The sequence below is a fragment of the Oncorhynchus clarkii genome, chromosome 14 (assembly GCF_045791955.1).
Source record: "Oncorhynchus clarkii lewisi isolate Uvic-CL-2024 chromosome 14, UVic_Ocla_1.0, whole genome shotgun sequence".
In the NCBI taxonomy this organism is placed as follows: domain Eukaryota; kingdom Metazoa; phylum Chordata; class Actinopteri; order Salmoniformes; family Salmonidae; genus Oncorhynchus; species Oncorhynchus clarkii.
In genome coordinates, this window is record NC_092160.1 from 12,945,834 (window position 1) to 12,963,404 (window position 17,571).

The following is a 17,571-nucleotide window of genomic DNA, read 5'->3' on the forward strand; positions in this document are numbered from 1 at the left end:
CACGCACACACACGCTGTGTTTGAGCGCCCTCCAGTGGACTGAAATAGAACAACAGTCTCAATACATTAAAGTCAAGCTTTAAAGAACAGCCAGAAAGTTCATTATGTGTCACAATGGATTGTGACAACCTACCCTTAAGGTTACACACACACAACATTTAATGTTCACACTGTCCATTTGTAAGGATAAGAATGTTATATTTAAGGTACTTTTTAATTAGATACAATATACATACATTTTTGATAACAATGGCATATTCCACACACTGCTAACAGATTTATATTATCTGAACTTCCCAAACCCAAAACTGTGAACGGAATTGTCTCCAAATACAAATTAAACCTTGCTCACGTGTTGTGCAGCATTTGTGTGTCAAGGTCACTGATAAATGCTGATCACATGAATTTTGACATGAGCTTGAGAAAGGGGGGGAAATCCTCCCATATATATATATATATATCTGTTGTGAATCCGGTTGTGACTGGAAAAAAATGCCATTGTCAAGGCAGCACTTCCTAAGGTTGTCAGACCAGGACTGGCACACTCGCTCAACTGAGGAGCTCTGCAGGTGTAAGATAAGCTGAGTAAACACTAACCACTCAAGTGGTTCTTCCTTACGTTATACATTTTAAATAATAACACAAAAACTGCAACATTCTAACAACAAATCAACAGTGTATGAGACAAGGTCCTTTATGAGCATGCCCGATCTGGTTCTTTCTTTCTGTGTGTGTGTGTGTGTGTGTGCTATGTGACTGGAACGTTTTCCCAGCCAGAACAGAGATGCCCCATCCCAACCCAATCCAGACCCCCCCCCCCCCCCCCCCCCCCCCCCCCCCCTACGTCCACATCATGTCCGTTTCAGTGTCCGTGTCGCTCTGTCCAGATATGCTTTTCATGACTATGTATGGTGTCTGTTGATGTCAATGTCTGTAGCCATGTGAACACACTCCTCCTCCTTGATCTTACAGTCCATCCCAGAGTGTGTATGAGTGTGTTTCAGATTGTGTGTGTTCAGAAGTAGGCACTAGTTCTGTAGGGAGAGAGAGGCTACATAAAGTTATTGTGTGTAGTAGTGTTATTGGTCAGAGGAAGGCCCGAATATATTGTCAAAAACTCCAGCCACCCGAAGTCACAGTCTGTTCTCTCTGCTACCACACGATAAGCGGTAGCCTGCCAGAGCTCTAAGTCTTGGACCCAAAAGGCTCCTGGAGAACTTCTACCCCAAAGCCTTAAGACTGTTGAACAGTTCATTAAATGGCTACCCAGACTTTCTGCATTTGACCCCCTACCTGCATGTACATAGTACTTCAATCAATCACCTAACCACATCTACATGTACATATTACCTCGATCAACCACACCAACTACCTCATACACTGACTCTGTACCGGTACTCCTTGTATATAGCCTGTATATAGCCTCATTATTGTTATTTTATTGTGTTACTCTTTTCTTTTGATCTATTTATAAATGTTCTTACTTTGAACTGCATTGTTGGGAAAAGACTCGTAAGTAAGCAGTTCATGGTAAAGTCTACACTTGTATTCAGCGCATTTGATGAATACATTTGATTTGATTTGGACGGGGGGGATAGCCAACTCCCTTCTCTCAGTAGCAAACAAGTACAGAATGAGAGACAACTGACACATACTGAACGGCCTGAGGGGTGGTGTTGGCTTCTCATAGAGCTCAGCATCATCAGCCTGAAGCACAACAGTTAACACTGCATCACAACCTCTCTGGAACTGTATTCTGCATCTGTAAAGGCTTTAATTCTGGTATCGGAACAGTCCTTGCCCTCCTGATGACCTCACCTCTCTGTTAATGATGACATGCCACGCTCCTTTACTCTCATCCAGCTGGATGTTGCTGGGGGTCACACGGGTCACATGACTCGGTTCTTTTTCCGGAGGTAAGAGAGGGCAGTCCATAACCTGTTCATTGTCACTAGGCTCCCTTGAAACTCCTGAGCTACAGGGAGGGAGGGAGAGGAGGAGGGGAAAGTATCAGTTTGACTAAATTGGTTAGAAGTTCATTGGGATGACTCCCGTCTGGTGCATGTGCATCCTTGAGTAGCCATGAGGCCCAATCTCACAATATCAATCTGAAATAGAGATGTATTTGATTCTGTAAAGCTGCAATGCAAGAAATGTACGTTTTGATTGAACAGCCTCTGTCATGAAAGTGACCCACTGGGCACAGGCGTCATTTTTTGTCTAGTTTCGATTTACATTTGGAGTTGTCAACTAGCGTTAATTCAATGTGAAGTCAACAAAAAATGTCACCATGTTATTGGATTTAGGTTAAACGTTGAAAAAAAGATGAAATTCCCTAACGTTGATGACGTTTTGCAAATCCAAACAGTTTTCCACGTTGATTCAATATCATCACATTCCATATTTTTGTTGAAATGACATGGAAACAACGTTGATTGAGACAGTTCTTGCCCAGTGGGGAGCTGCAAGTTTCTCTGGTGGTGGTTACACTGTTACAACTACTTTGCAGGCATGATGTTAGGTTCAACTGTTCATTCCACTGCATCGCAAGTCCCGCAAGTCTCTGTCTCACCTTCAGGGCTTCGTTTTCAGCCTTGACACGGCTGATCTCCATTTGAAACTCCCACACGCTTGACCAGGGGCATCATGTACCTAGTCCTTTGCCGCTGAAAAACATCCCCACAGCATTATGCTGCCACCACCATGCTTCACCATTGGGATGGTTCCAGGTTTCCTCCAGACGTGAAGCTTGGCATTCAGGCCAAAGAGTTGTGCCTTTCATGTGCCTTTTTGAGGAGTGGCTATCATCTGACCACTCTACCATAAAGGCCTGATTGGTGGAGTGCTGCAGAGATGGTTGTCCTTCTGGAGGTTTGTCTCATCTCCACAGAGTAACTCTGGAGTTCTGTCAGAGTGACCATCAGGTTCTTGGTGACCAAGGCCCTTCTCCCCCACAGTTTGGCTGAGCAGCCAGCTCTAGGAAGAGTCTTGGTGGTTCCAAACTTCTTAAGAATGATGGAGGCCACTGTGTTCTTGGGGACCCTCAATGCTGCAGAAATGTTTTGGTACCCTTCCCCAGATCTGTGACTCGATACAATCCTGTCTCGGAGCTCTACGGACAATTTCCTCGACCTCATGGCTTGGTTTTTGCTCTGACATCCACTGTTAACTGTGAGACTTTATATAGACAGGCGTGTGCCTTTCCAAATCATGTCAGAACAATTGAATTTACCACAGGTGGAAGTTGTAGAAACATGTCAAGGGTGAACAATGGAAACAGGATGCACCTGAGCTCAATTTCTAGTTTCATAGCAAAGGGTCTGAATACTTATGTAAATAAAATAAAAATGTTTTTAATATATTTGAAAAAAAATCAAATAAACGGTTTTCGCTTTGTTATTATTGGATATTGTGTGTCTATTGATGAGGAAAAACATTTATTTAATACATTTTAGAATAAGTAACTTAACAAAATGTGGAGAAGTGAAGGGGTCTGAATACTTTCAGAATGCAATGTGTATGGAAGTAATTTAGTGCCTATAAAAGGGGTTAAATATTTTTCCAAAAATACATAAATAATTCCCTGATCTTTCTTACAGTTCAAGTCGGAAGTTTACATACACTTAGGTTGGAGTCATTAAAACTTGTTTTTCAACCACTCCACAAATTTCTTGTTCACAAACTATAGTTTTGGCAAGTCGGTTAGGACATCTACTTTGTGCATGACAAGTCATTTTTTCCAGCAATTGTTTACAGACAGATTATTTCACTTATAATTCACTGTATCACAATTCCGGTGGGTCAGAAGTTTACATTCACTATGTTGACTGTGCCTTGAAACAGCTTGGAAAATTCCAGAAAATTATGTAATGGCTTTAGAAGCTTCTGATAGGATAATTGACATGATTTGAGTCACGTTGAGGTGTACCTGTGGATATATTTCAAGGCCTACCTTCAAACTCAGTACCTCTTCGCTTGACATCATGGGAAAATCAAAAGAAATCAGCCAAGACCTCAGAAAAAAAATTGTAGACCTCCACAAGTCTGCTTCATCCTTGGGAGCAATTTCCAAACACCTGAAGGTACCGCATTCATCTCTACTAACAATAGTACGCAAGTATAAACACCATGGGACCACGCAACCGTCATACCACTCAGGAAGGAGACGCGTTGTGTCTCCTAGAGATGAACATACTTTGGTGCGAAAAGTGCAAATCAATCTCAGAACAACAGCAAAGGACCTTGTGAAGATGCTGGAGGAAACAGGTACAAAATAATCTATATCCACAGTAAAACGAGTCCTATGTCAACATAACCTGAAAGGCTGCTTAGCAAGGAAGAAGCCACTGCTCCAATACCGCCATAAAAAAGCCAGACTACGTTTTTCAACTGCACATGGGGACAAAGATCATACTTTTTGGAGAAATGTCCTCTGGTCTGATGAAACAGAAATATAACTGTTTGGCCATAAATGACCATTGTTATGTTTGGAGGAAAAAGGGGGATGCTTGCAAGTCGAAGAACACCAACTCAACCGTGAAGCACAGGGGTTGCAGCATCGTGTTGTGGGGGTGCTTTGCTGCAGGAGGGACTGATGTACTTCACAAAATAGATGGCGTCATGAGGAGGGAAAATTATGTGGATATATTGAAGCAACATCTCAAGACATCAGTCAAGAAGTTAAAGCTTGGTTCGCAAATGGGTCTTCCAAATGGACAATGACCGCAAGCCTACTTCCAAAGCAAAATGGCTTAAGGACAACAAAGTCAAGGTATTGGAGTGGCCATCACAAAGCCATGACCTCAATCCTATAGAAAATGTGTGGGAAGAACTGAAAAAGCGTGTGCGAGCAAGGAGGCCTACAACCCTGACTCAGTTACACCAGCTCTGTCAGGAGGAATGGGCCAAAATTCACCCAACTTATTGTGGGAAGCTTGTGGAAGGCTACCCGAAATGTTTGACCCAAGTTAAACAATTTAAAGGCAATGCTACCAAATGTATTTATTTAATTCACCTTTATTTAACCAGGTAGCAAAGTTGAGAAGAAGTTCTCATTTACAACTGCGACCTGGCCAAGATAAAGCAAAGCAGTTCGACACATATAACAACACAGAGTTACACATGGAGTAAAACAAACATACAGTCAATAATACAGTAGAAAAATAAGTCTATATACAATGTGAGCAAATGAGGGGCGGTAAAGGCAATAAATAGGTCATGGTGGCGAAGTAAATACAATATAGCAATTAAACACTGGAATGGTAGATTTCACAGTAGATGAGTGTACAAAGTAGAAATACTGGGGTGCAAAGGAGCTAAATAAATAAATAAATACAGTAGGGGAAGAGGTAGTTGTTTGGGCTATTTATAGATGGGCTATGTACAGGTGCAGTGATCTGTCAGCTGCTCTGACAGCTGGTGCTTTAAGCTAGTGAGGGAGATAAGTGTTTCCAGTTTCAGAGATTTTTGTAGTTTGTTCTTGTCATTGGCATTAGAGAACTTGAGGAAGAGGCGGCCAAAGGAGGAATTGGCTTTGGGGGTGACCAGTGAGATATGCTGTAACGCGTGCTACGGGTAGGTGCAGCTATGGTGACCAGCAAGCAGAGATAAGGTGGGACTTTACCTAGCAGGGTCTTGTAGATGACCTGGAGCCAGTGGATTTGGCGATGAGTATGAAGTGAGGGCCAGCCAACGAGAGCGTACAGGTCGCAGTGGTGGGTAGTATATGGGGCTTTGGTGACAAAACTGATGGCACTGTGATAGACTGCATCCTATTTGTTGAGTAATGTGTTGGAGGCTATTTTGTAAATGACATTGCCGAAGTCGGGGATCGGTAAGATGGTCAGTTTTACGAGGGTATGTTTAGCAGCATGAGTGAAAGATGCTTTGTTGCGAAATAGGAAGCCAATTCTAGATTTAACTTTGGATTGGAGATGTTTTATGTGAGTCTGGAAGGAGAGTTTACAGTCTAACCAGACACCTAGGTATTTGTAGTTGTCCACATATTTGTCCACATATCCACATATAGTCAGAACCGTCCAGAGTTGTGATGCTAGGTGGGTGGGCAGATGCGGGCAGCGATCGGTTGAAGAGCATGCATTTAGTTTTACTTGTATTTAAGAGCAGTTGGAGGCTATGGAAGGAGACTTGTATGGCATTGAAGCTCGTCTGGAGGTTTGTTAACACAGTGTCCAAAGAAGGGCCAGAAGTATACAGAATGGTGTCGTCTGCGTAGAGGTGGATCAGAGACTCACCAGCAGCAAGAACGACATCATGATATATACAGAGAAGAGAGTCGGCCCAAGAATTGAACCCTGTGGCACCCCCATAGAGACTGCCAGCGGTCCGGACAACAGGCCCTTAGATTTGACACACTGAACTCTGTCAGAGAAGTAGTTGGTGAACCAGGCAAGGCAATCATTTGAGAAACCAAGGCTGTTGAGTCAAATACTAATTGAGTGTTTGTAAACTTCTGACCCACTGGGAATGTGATGAAAGAAATAAAAGCTGAAATAAATCATTCTCTCTACTATTATTCTGACATTTCACATTTTTTAAATAAAGTGGTGATCCTAACTGACCTAAAATAGAGAATTTTTACTAGGATTAAATGTCAGGAATTGTGAAAAACTGAGTTTAAATGTATTTGGCTAAGGTGTATGTAAACTTCCGACTTCAACTGTATATCCCTCAGATATAGGACAGACACTTCATCAAAGGGGTCCTAAAGTTCAAGATCAAATACTTAAACGTTCCTTGGTATGACCATCTCTAGCGTGTTAAAAATTGGTTTATTTTTCTGCATATCTAAGCATTGGTCTATCTCTTGAGCTGTCTGTATTTCCTGACTGGAAACTAATGCTTCTCTGCATCTCTGCTAAAATCTGGGTTAGCGATTGAAAGGAATGTGAGTCTTATTCAGTACATTTTTCTGCCACTCTTTCCAGCAGGCATGCCAGCTAAGATAGTAGTAGTAGCTAGCTAGTCTAACTAACATCGATAGCCTGAAATGGCTTCTGGGTAGATCGTTTTGAGGTTGGGGGATTCGGAACCTATCTGGGCTTGCTAAAGCCTACTTCATAAAATATCTAGGCGGCAAGTAGTATTACAGAAAAAATGAATAAAAATACATATATTTGTAAACAGGTCAAATCTTAGGTGGGACGTGCCCCTGTGTCCCACTTTGGTCATGTTGCCTCTGCGCTTGACTTGTACAGTTTGAGAATCTCACCCACCTTGGTCTTGAACATGACATGATTTAAGCAAGCTGTGAAAGTCAGGGGCACAACTTTCACTGTGATACCAAAAACAGCATCGGTGTGCTTTAGGACCATGAGTACGCCTCAGAGCGGTCGAGTAGACGGTTTGGAGATTTCTGCATGTGGTAAAGGCAAAGCTTCTGAAAGGCTGGCTGGACTAGCACGGCAGGTTTGAACAGAGGCAGCTGTTGTTAGTCTGTATGTGTTGCGCTCTTTCTCCAAGTTGTAAAAGCAAGCAGAGCAGAAAATGGCAACTCTTTAGTTGATGTCTGTTTATCTTAACAGAAAAAAAAACTAAACTAGTGTTTATTCCCAGTGCAGGGCTAGTAGTGCAAATGATATGCAATGTTAACTAATGTTTCATCCCTTCTTGACTTTGGTGAATTAAATAGCTTGCTAGTTGCTACCACAGCCAGTTTACCTATAGCCTCTATCTGTCAGATAGAGATATGAGATTTCTATTATTACTATCTAACAGCTGTTGTTTGTTTGTTGGTTTGTAGCCTTTTTGTCCCGTCCAAACAGAAGCAAATTAGCTTATTTAGCTTTCGCCTGTTGATGTACCATTAGAGAGAGAGAGATGGCCAAAAGTATGTATTATTTTTCCCTCATTCACACTAGACCTGAATGAAATGATGAAACCAGTGGCCAAACGATTGAAGATTGATAATTCTGACTTTTGTTTGTGCAATGTGAGTTTTTATTAGAGTCAGTATAGCAATGTAACGTTATTAATTTGTCAGTTTCCTTACCTAATTCTCTACTTTTCACACTGACACAGTAATAAACAGCTCTACAGGCTTCCCTGTCATGGTGCACCCTCAGTACACAACACTATGCTCATCATGTCTTAGCAGTATCCGATGGTGACAGGTCTCAGCAGGGTCAGGCAGCCAGGGAAGACCAGTCTGTAACGGAGCTGAGGTGAATTTTTGCAGATACAACATGTTATTCTCTCTGTGCAGCAAACACAGGACAAGCCAGATGCTTCAAAGATTGAAACTATTTTAAGGCAGTCTGACAAACCTCCAAACTGTAACAAGGGTTGATAAAGGCTTTTCTCGATGACACAAAGAATGTAAAACAAAAATGTGAGGAGGACCTGGTAGAAGCTATTGATGATGATGAATGAATATGTTTGAATGCCCGGTCATGTTCATATAACCTCAGACATAAATTACTGCAGTAATGTACTAAACTCAGCAAAAAAAGAAACGTCCTCTCACTGTCAACTGCGTTAATTTTCAGCAAACTTAACATTTGTAAATATTTGTATGAACATAACAAGATTCAACAACTGAGACATAAACTGAACAAGTTCCACAGACATGTGACTAACAGAAATGGAATAATGTGTCCCTGAACAAAGTAACAGTCAGTATCTGGTGTGGCCACCAGCTGTATTAAGTACTGCAGTGCATCTCCTCCTCATGGACTGGACCAGATTTGCCAGTTCTTGCTGTGATATGTTACCCCACTCTTCCACCAAGGCACCTGCAAGTTCCTGGACATTTCTGGGGGGAATGGCCCTAGCCCTCACCCTCCAATCCAAAAGGTCCCAGATGTGCTCAATGGGATTGAGATCGGGCTCTTTGCTGGCCATGGTAGAACACGGACATTCCTGTCTTGCAGGTAATCACGCACAGAACGAGCAGTACGGCTGGTGGCATTATCATGCTGGAGGGTCATGTCAGGATGTGCCTACTGGAAGGGTACCACCTGAGGGAGGAGGACATCTTCCCTGTAATGCACAGCGTTAAGATTGCCAGCAATGACAACAAGCACAGTTCGATGATGCTGTGACACACCGCCCCAGACCATGACGGCCCTGCACCTCCAAATCGATCCCGCTCCAGAGTACAGGCCTCGGTGTAACGCTCATTCTTTCGACGATAAACGTGAATCCGACCATCACCCCTGGTGAGACAAAACCGTGACTCGTCAGTGAAGAGCACCTTTTGCCAGTCCTGTCTGGTCCAGCGACGGTGGGTTTGTGCCCATAGGCGACGTTGTTGACGGTGATGTCTGGTGAGGACCTGCCTTACAACAGACCTACAAGCCCTCAGTCTAGCCTCTCTCAGCCTGTTGCGGACAGTCTGAGCACTGATTTAGGGATTGTGTGTTTCTGGTGTAACTCGGGCAGTTGTTGTTGCCATCTTGTACCTGTCCCGTAGGTGTGATGTTCAGATGTACCAATGCTGTGCAGGTGTTGTTACACGTGGGCTGCCACTGCGAGGACGATCAGCTGTTCGTCCTGTCTCCTTGTAGCGCTGTCTTAGGCGTCTCACAGTACGGACATTGCAATTTATTGCCCTGGCCACATCTGCATTCCTCATGCCTCCTTGCAGCATGGCTAAGGCACGTTCACGCAGATGAGCAGGGACCCTGGGCATCTTTCTTTTGGTGTTTTTCAGAGTCAGTAGAAAGGTCTCTTTAGTGTCCTAAGTTTTCATAACTGTGACCTTAATTGCCTACCGTCTGTAAGCTGTTAGTGTCTTAACGATCGTTTCACAGATGCATGTTCATTAATTGTTTATGGTTCATTGAACAAGCATGGGAAACAGTGTTTTAACCCTTTACAATGAAGATCTGTGAAGTTATTTGGATTTTTACTAATTATCTTTGAAAGACAGGGTCCTGAAAAGGGGACGTTTTCTTTTTCGCTGAGTTTATATACCAGTGTAACTTAATTACATGCACTAAGAAATTGTATTCCTCTGCTGGAGGTGTAAAACACAACACTTGACGGAATATAAAAGGAGACCATTTGTCACTGAATAGTCAAATGTTTATTCCCGGATGGATAATACTGAAAAACAAATAGTACAAAATACCAAACTGTTATTATCATTGATAGTCAAGATCAACAAGGTCATGATTGATGTTCAGTGAAGATACTCATTTCTTATAGTAAAAGATACAATGTATTGAGAAACATAAATAAAAGCACAGGTTTCTCTGTGCACAATTAGACAGTTCATTTCAACCTGTCCCTGGATGGCCAGCATGGTCTTTGTTCCTCTTTTTTGGAGTAGGTAGAATGTGTCCCCAACAACTGATACAAGGTCAGAGCTTTACAGATTTCTAATGGTCAACTTCGGGATTGAGGCTAGGTTAAAATGATCTTATGTTGATCTTCTCTCTGATTAGGGAGCAACTTCTACCCTAGTCAGCAATTTCAACTTTCCCTCTCCAAAGAAATCCTGGTACATATCAATTATCAAATGTCTCAAAATGTTATGAAAAGCACTCGTGGTTTTTTAACTGCTCTGGTTCGCCGAAGCTCTTTCCACACTGGGAGCACTGGTGAGCGCTGCCGGCCTTGTCTCTGTCTCCACTGTGGATCAGCTGGTGTCTTTTCAGGTACTCTACCCTGCTGAAGCGCTTCCCGCACGCCTCGCATCCGTACGGACGCTCGCCTGTGTGAATCCGCTGGTGCCTCTCCAGGTTGCCTAGGCGACTGAAGCTCCTCCCACACTGCTGGCAGCAGTGCTGCCTCTCTCCAGTGTGTACCACCTGGTGCCTCTCCAGCGAGCGAGAGTGGGTGAAGCCCTTCCCACAGAGCTCGCAGCGGTGGGGCCGTTCGGCTGCGCACACACACTCATGGTTCTTCAGTGCCCAGTCATGGCTGAAGGCGTGGCCGCACGAGGCGCAGGGGAACAGGGTGTTCTCTGTCCCTCCTTCCTGCAGGTGAGCGTCCCCCAGGGGGCAAGGGTGCTCTTCCAGCTCAGCCTCGTTGGCGAAGCCCCCGCCGCACTGCATGCAGAAATGCATCAGGTCCCCTGTCTCCTCCTCACCACTGTCATCCACGCTACCCGGAGCAGACAGGTGATGTAGGCCCTCGTCTGAGCCTCCCTGCTCCCCCATCCCCTCACCATCCCTCAGCCTCTTGGGCCAGCGTGGCTGCAGCTCCCCTCCAGCCCCCACTGGCAGTGACCCCTGTAATTCTTTCAGACGGGCACCGTGAACCTGCAGGGCATCACCATAGTCCCTCTCTGAGGCTGTGGGACTCTCCAGCTCCCCCTTCTGTTCCAGCCCATCCAGACCAATGTACTTCTGGCCCAGGCTGAACTCACTGTCTGCCACTACTTCCGGGTCAGGGGTCCTGGAGCCATGGTTGGAGCCTGCTGTGGGGGGGATCTTCAGGGCTGCCTGCTCGCGCCCCCTCTCTGCCCTCAGGGCCGTCTCCAGCCCACTCAGGTCCACCACACTCAGCGCCCCCTCTGACACCTCCGTTGGAGGGGACCCCACGTCCCACTCCTCCTCATCCCCCTCTTCTGGCCTCACGGCTAGGGGCCGCTTCAGGGCCACAGGGCTGAGCTCCATGTCTCCTACTGGGCCGAGAGAAGGAGAGTGAGAGTCTGTTAGAGGAGCAACTATGAGGGTGTATGCAAACATATTGTACTGCAGACACTTAAGAAAACTTCACTGTGTTCACATTGGGGTTATCACTATCCAGGAGGTGTGGTCATCATGTTTTTGGTTCTGAGCTTTCAGCTGGAGTCAGTACCTTCGCTGTGGGTTCTGGATCCATGGCAGTTCTGGTTTGGTGGGTCCATCTTCAGGGCTTCCTTGATCAGCCGCAGAGACGCAGGCTGGTAACCCCCATCCACCATATCACCGGACTACAGACAGAGCAAAAATAAACTACATTACCCACCAGTACAGCCCCATAGACTACACAATAATGCAATTCAGAGTGCACGACCACACCCAGTATTTTTGTGCATGCAAAGTGCACTTTCACAAGTGCCACAAAGAACGAGGGTCCTGTTTTACACAGGGCATTTTCTTTAAAAGTGTCAAGTTTAAACAGTTTGAAATGCAATGTACAGATGACCTTTATTGTATAGACGCATCTGCATGATCTCAGTCATGTAGAATACAAAACTGTGTTCGCACCCAAGATTATATTCATGTATAGTGTCTACAACGCTCTGCACTTAACATTGACTGCCCTACTGAACAAGTGCTTGAGCTACTTCTGCAGTTGAATATCAAATCAGTGGCTTTCCACCATCCACGCCATCTGCTGCAGTGTGTCTCATTGACTCAGAAAACAGCAGTTTAACAACATTCTCAGTCTCACCACACACAGATGATACGCACTGTTATTTTTGTAAACTAGTCGTCTCTGACACACTGACACTGTGTGTGCCACACTCAGATTCCTTAGCACTCCTCTTCTCCCTCACCTCCTCTTTGATGATGTCCGTCTCCTCCCCCTCTCCCGAAATACAGCCCTCCTCCAATAGTTCTCCTTCTTCTTCCTCCTCGTCCCCAGGGACATGGATGAGGTACATCTGGCGTGCCTCCTTCCAGCCTCCCCCTGCTACTTCCCCGGCTGCTCCTCCTCCTTCCTCCCACACGCCTCCAAATGCAGGACCCAGCTTCTGCTTTCCTCCTGTGGAGGGGGAGAGAGGAAGAGAGGGGGAGGGAATGGATCGGGTGAGAGGAGGAGGGGTCGAGCATGAAGGAGAGAGGAGAGAGAGAGGGGAGCAGTGATAGAAATGAAGGAGAGGAAGGAAAGCAGGGAGAGGAGGGATGGCAGGGAGTGGGAGAGAGGCAGAGGGCATGAGGAAGGGGAGAGTGGGGGGAGGGAGAGAGCATGAGGAAGGGGAGAGTGGGGGGAGAGAGAGAGCATGTTGAACGAGAGCAGGAGGAGGGTCAGCATGCAGCGGGAGAAAGCATAAAGGAGAGGAGGGAGAGGAGAGCAGTGACAGAAATTGAGGAGTTGGGGGAAGGGAGAGAGAGCATGATGAAGGAGAGGAGGCAGAGTACGGAGCAGAAGCGGGAGAGAGGAAGCAGCGGGAGTGAAGAGGGAGGGAGAGCGGAGGGGGTGGGAGTGAAGAGGGAGGGAGGGAGAGCAGAGGGGTGGGAGTGAAGAGGGAGGAAGAGCGGAGAGAAAAGTAGAGGAGGTGGGGGCAGGGAGGAGAGAGGGCATTATGAAGGAGAGCAGAGATGGAGGGAGAGAGAGCAGAGAGGAGTGGGGGAGGTGAGGGACAGAGAGAGGACATGAAGAGGAGGAGGAGGGAGAGTGGAGGAGTAGAGGAGGGAAGAAGATGAAGGGGAGCCGTGACAGAAATGGAAGAGTTGGGGGAAGGGAAATAGCATGATGAAGGAGAGGAGGCGGAGTAGGGAGCGGAAGCGGCGGAGTGAGTGTGAAGGAGGGAGGAGGGGTGGGAGTGAAGAGGGAGAGCGGAGAGAGTAGAAGAGGGGGACAGGGAGAGAGGGGGGGCAGGGAGGAAGAGGGGGGGCAGGGAGGAAGAGGGGGGGGCAGGGAGGAAGGGAGGAAGGGGGGGCAGGGAGGAGGGGGGGGGCAGGGAGGAAGGGAGGAAGGGGGGCAGGGAGGAAGGGAGGAAGGGGGGCAGGGAGGAAGGAAGAGAGCAGAGAGAGGCAAAGAACAGAGAGAACATGAAGGAGGAGGAGATGGGGGAGGGAGAGCAGAGGAGTAGAAAGGAAAGGGAGGGAGAAGGCTCAGTTTCTGCCAGATGGCTTCCAACATAACAAGTACCTCTTCACACAAGCATTACAGGCTTTTGACTTAATGTTACACAAGTAATCAACTTGCGTTAATTTGATATGCAATTACATATCATTTCAACAATTATAATATGAAGAATACCATTTTTTATTTTAGTTTTATAGATAGGGCAAGACAAATGTGTAAAAAACGACTATATGGTCCGTGATGCTTTTGTGGCTGTACTTACTAAATATGAACACTTACGGGGCACTTCAATTTTTCGCTTTTTCCGCCCACCGTCCTCCGACCCTATCAAACCAGCATTGCGGCGATTCTCTGCCCACCCCATCCCGTACTTGCGTTCATTTCTCAGTTTGTTCTCGGTCAGTCGGAGTCGGAGTTTCAGAGCCTCCATTTCATTCCTATTCAGAGATATTTCCACCAGAAAGTCGTTCACCGTGTCCTGGAACAGTTTGGTGATCTCGCACACCGACGCTCGGATCAAACTGTCCATGACAGAGGTGAGGTGTGTCTGGAACGTCTCCACGGAGTCCGCCATGAGTTCGCTGCCGTGACGATCACACGATCGATCTGGGGAACTGGACCAGACAGATATTCAACTGTTACACATGTACAACATTAGTTAACTATGTTGACTGAGTTTTAACAAATTCACATTATCAGTGACACTAGCTACTGTTATTAGTCAGCAGTATCATATAGACCTAGTGGCCAACTAGTCTAATTTCTGAAAGACTACACTTTTTCTTGCTAACATTAGTAATTAAGTAGTATCCTAGATACCACCTCACTAATCCCAACTAATAGACCGTTGAGCAAGACAGCCTAACTTCGTATGGAACGAGGAAGGACAAAAGCACACCCACCCATCACTCGAGGTTTAGTTAGCTAGCTACATTGCTGCCTAAACTAAAGCTTTAGCTAGATGGTAGCTGGCTAGTTAACTAAAGCGATTAACGTTACTATTGCAATAGTGAATACCACGAAACCAAACTGTAGCAATGCCGGCTAGCTAGTTAACGATCGTCGCGACGCTATCCTTCTTGAATACAACACAAGAACAGCTCAAGTGCTAACGTTAGCTAGTAACTAGCTAACATTAGCTAGCTACGCACCGTGAAGTCTCTGAAATCAGAATATTGAAGTATTCGATAACTAAACACTGTTTGTTCTACACGACAACCGAGAAGAATGCACACTGTAGATAAGCCAAGAGACGAAACACCAAAGGAAAAAAATAGATCCAACTTTATGTCCTCCCTTCGAAGCAGCGTTTTCTTTCTTGCCTCCTACACAGGGTTGCCAGTTCTTTAAAAATAAAATGGCAAAAAACTAATCGAAACCCACCCACAAAGCCATAAAACTAGACCAATAAATACGGCATGAGAAGTTGCATTTAGCCAATAAAACCTTTTTCCATAAAGTTTTCCAGCGAATTAAGCCGGATATCGACGTAAGGAGCAATATTCGGTTTTCCATCAAAATAATAGGCCTAATTCTTGTGAGCTAACTTGACTAATAAATTAATTTGAATATGTAGCAAGAGAAAATATAATTATACCTTATTATACTTGTAAATAAATACATTTTACGCATGTGTTTAACTATAGGTACATTCAACAGGAGGGTTTGAGGGATGAAAGTTGGACAGAGGATCTCAAAATCTCTGCGCAAGAAACACTTGAATGAACTTCAAAATAATGTTTGGCTATTTTCTGACAATTGTTCTGTTATGTGCCAGATGTTAAGTCTACAATTTATTTGCGTGATTGACTTGTCATTTCAATAGACATAACCTAGGCCTACTGACTCAAATCTGGGTTTATGATTGTAATTTACCTTTGCCATGGTTTGGTTAGCTAGATGCAGGTTGCCCATTGCCCCTGATCAGTGGCGATTTTGGCATGTAAATCTTGGTGGGGCAAACTCAAAAAGTCATTACAAAAACACAACACTAAACAATAGATTAATTAATTGAACTATAACAGTGACAAACTATGCCCACAAATTGTTAGGGCCTATATAAAGGCTAGCTGTCCCAACACCTTACCACTGCTACACATGGCTATCAGCGGAGCCTTGTCTGCCCAAAAAAACTGTTATTTCGGCCTAATTTACTGCCTATAAAAAAACCATAGCTGATATGGCTGACTTGCTTAAACAAATGGGGTTTCTACTGACAATTGAGATGTACAAACTATGGCATATACAGTGCCTTGCGAAAGTATTCGGCCCCCTTGAACTTTGCGACCTTTTGCCACATTTCAGGCTTCAAACATAAAGATATAAAACTGTATTTTTTGTGAAGATTCAACAACAAGTGGGGCACAATCATGAAGTGGAACGACATTTATTGGATATTTCAAACTTTTTTAACAAATCAAAAACTGAAAAATTGGGCGTGCAAAATTATTCAGCCCCCTTAAGTTAATACTTTGTAGCGCCACCTTTTCCTGCGATTACAGCTGTAAGTCGCTTTGGGGTATGTCTCTATCAGTTTTGCACATCGAGAGACTGACATTTTTTCCCATTCCTCCTTGCAAAACAGCTCGAGCTCAGTGAGGTTGGATGGAGAGCATTTGTGAACAGCAGTTTTCAGTTCTTTCCACAGATTCTCGATTGGATTCAGGTCTGGACTTTGACTTGGCCATTCTAACACCTGGATATGTTTATTTTTGAACCATTCCATTGTAGATTTTGCTTTATGTTTTGGATCATTGTCTTGTTGGAAGACAAATCTCCGTCCCAGTCTCAGGTCTTTTGCAGACTCCATCAGGTTTTCTTCCAGAATGGTCCTGTATTTGGCTCCATCCATCTTCCCATCAATTTTAACCATCTTCCCTGTCCCTGCTGAAGAAAAGCAGGCCCAAACCATGATGCTGCCACCACCATGTTTGACAGTGGGGATGGTGTGTTCAGCTGTGTTGCTTTTACGCCAAACATAACGTTTTGCATTGTTGCCAAAAAGTTCAATTTTGGTTTCATCTGACCAGAGCACCTTCTTCCACATGTTTGGTGTGTCTCCCAGGTGGCTTGTGGCAAACTTTAAATGACACTTTTTATGGATATCTTTAAGAAATGGCTTTCTTCTTGCCACTCTTCCATAAAGGCCAGATTTGTTCAATATACTACTGATTGTTGTCCTATGGACAGAGTCTCCCACCTCAGCTGTAAATATCTGCAGTTCATCCAGAGTGATCATGGGCCTCTTGGCTGCATCTCTGATCAGTCTTCTCCTTGTATGAGCTGAAAGTTTAGAGGGACGGCCAGGTCTTGGTAGATTTGCAGTGGTCTGATACTCCTTCCATTTCAATATTATCGCTTGCACAGTGCTCCTTGGGATGTTTAAAGCTTGGGAAATCTTTTTGTATCCAAATCCGGCTTTAAACTTCTTCACAACAGTATCTCAGACCTGCCTGGTGTGTTCCTTGTTCTTCATGATGCTCTCTGCGCTTTTAACGGACCTCTGAGACTATCACAGTGCAGGTGCATTTATACGGAGACTTGATTACACACAGGTGGATTGTATTTATCATCATTAGTCATTTAGGTCAACATTGGATCATTCAGAGATCCTCACTGAACTTCTGGAGAGAGTTTGCTGCACTGAAAGTAAAGGGGCTGAATAATTTTGCACGCCCAATTTTTCAGTTTTTGATTTGTTAAATAAGTTTGAAATATCCAATAAATGTCGTTCCACTTCATGATTGTGTCCCACTTGTTGATTCTTCACAAAAAAATACAGTTTTATATCTTTATGTTTGAAGCCTGAAATGTGGCAAAGGGTCTCAAAGTTCAAGGGGGCCGAATACTTTCGCAAGGCAC

The 17,571-nt window shown here is 44.7% G+C and overlaps 1 protein-coding gene and 1 pseudogene across 2 annotated transcripts; both read right to left on the reverse strand.

Annotated features, from left to right (window-relative positions):
- Positions 1 to 8,944: 8,944 nt before the first annotated feature.
- LOC139365830 (uncharacterized) lies at positions 8,945 to 9,761 on the reverse strand (annotated as a pseudogene).
- Positions 9,762 to 10,025: 264 nt separating this feature from the next.
- On the reverse strand, positions 10,026 to 15,071 carry LOC139366304 (uncharacterized). Of its 2 annotated transcripts, none has more exons than XM_071103637.1 (5): positions 14,862 to 15,071; positions 13,990 to 14,324; positions 12,455 to 12,663; positions 11,770 to 11,884; positions 10,026 to 11,593 (listed from the first exon to the last, which is right to left on the reverse strand). In XM_071103637.1, exons 2-5 carry the CDS (start codon positions 14,282 to 14,284, stop codon positions 10,497 to 10,499), a joined length of 1,716 nt encoding a protein of 571 aa, XP_070959738.1. In that variant the 5' UTR covers positions 14,285 to 14,324; positions 14,862 to 15,071; the 3' UTR covers positions 10,026 to 10,496. The 2 variants fall into 2 exon arrangements, with proteins under 2 accessions (XP_070959738.1, XP_070959739.1); XM_071103638.1 differs by having other exon boundaries at positions 10,026 to 11,590; positions 14,862 to 15,048.
- Between the last annotated feature and the right edge of the window lie 2,500 nt (positions 15,072 to 17,571).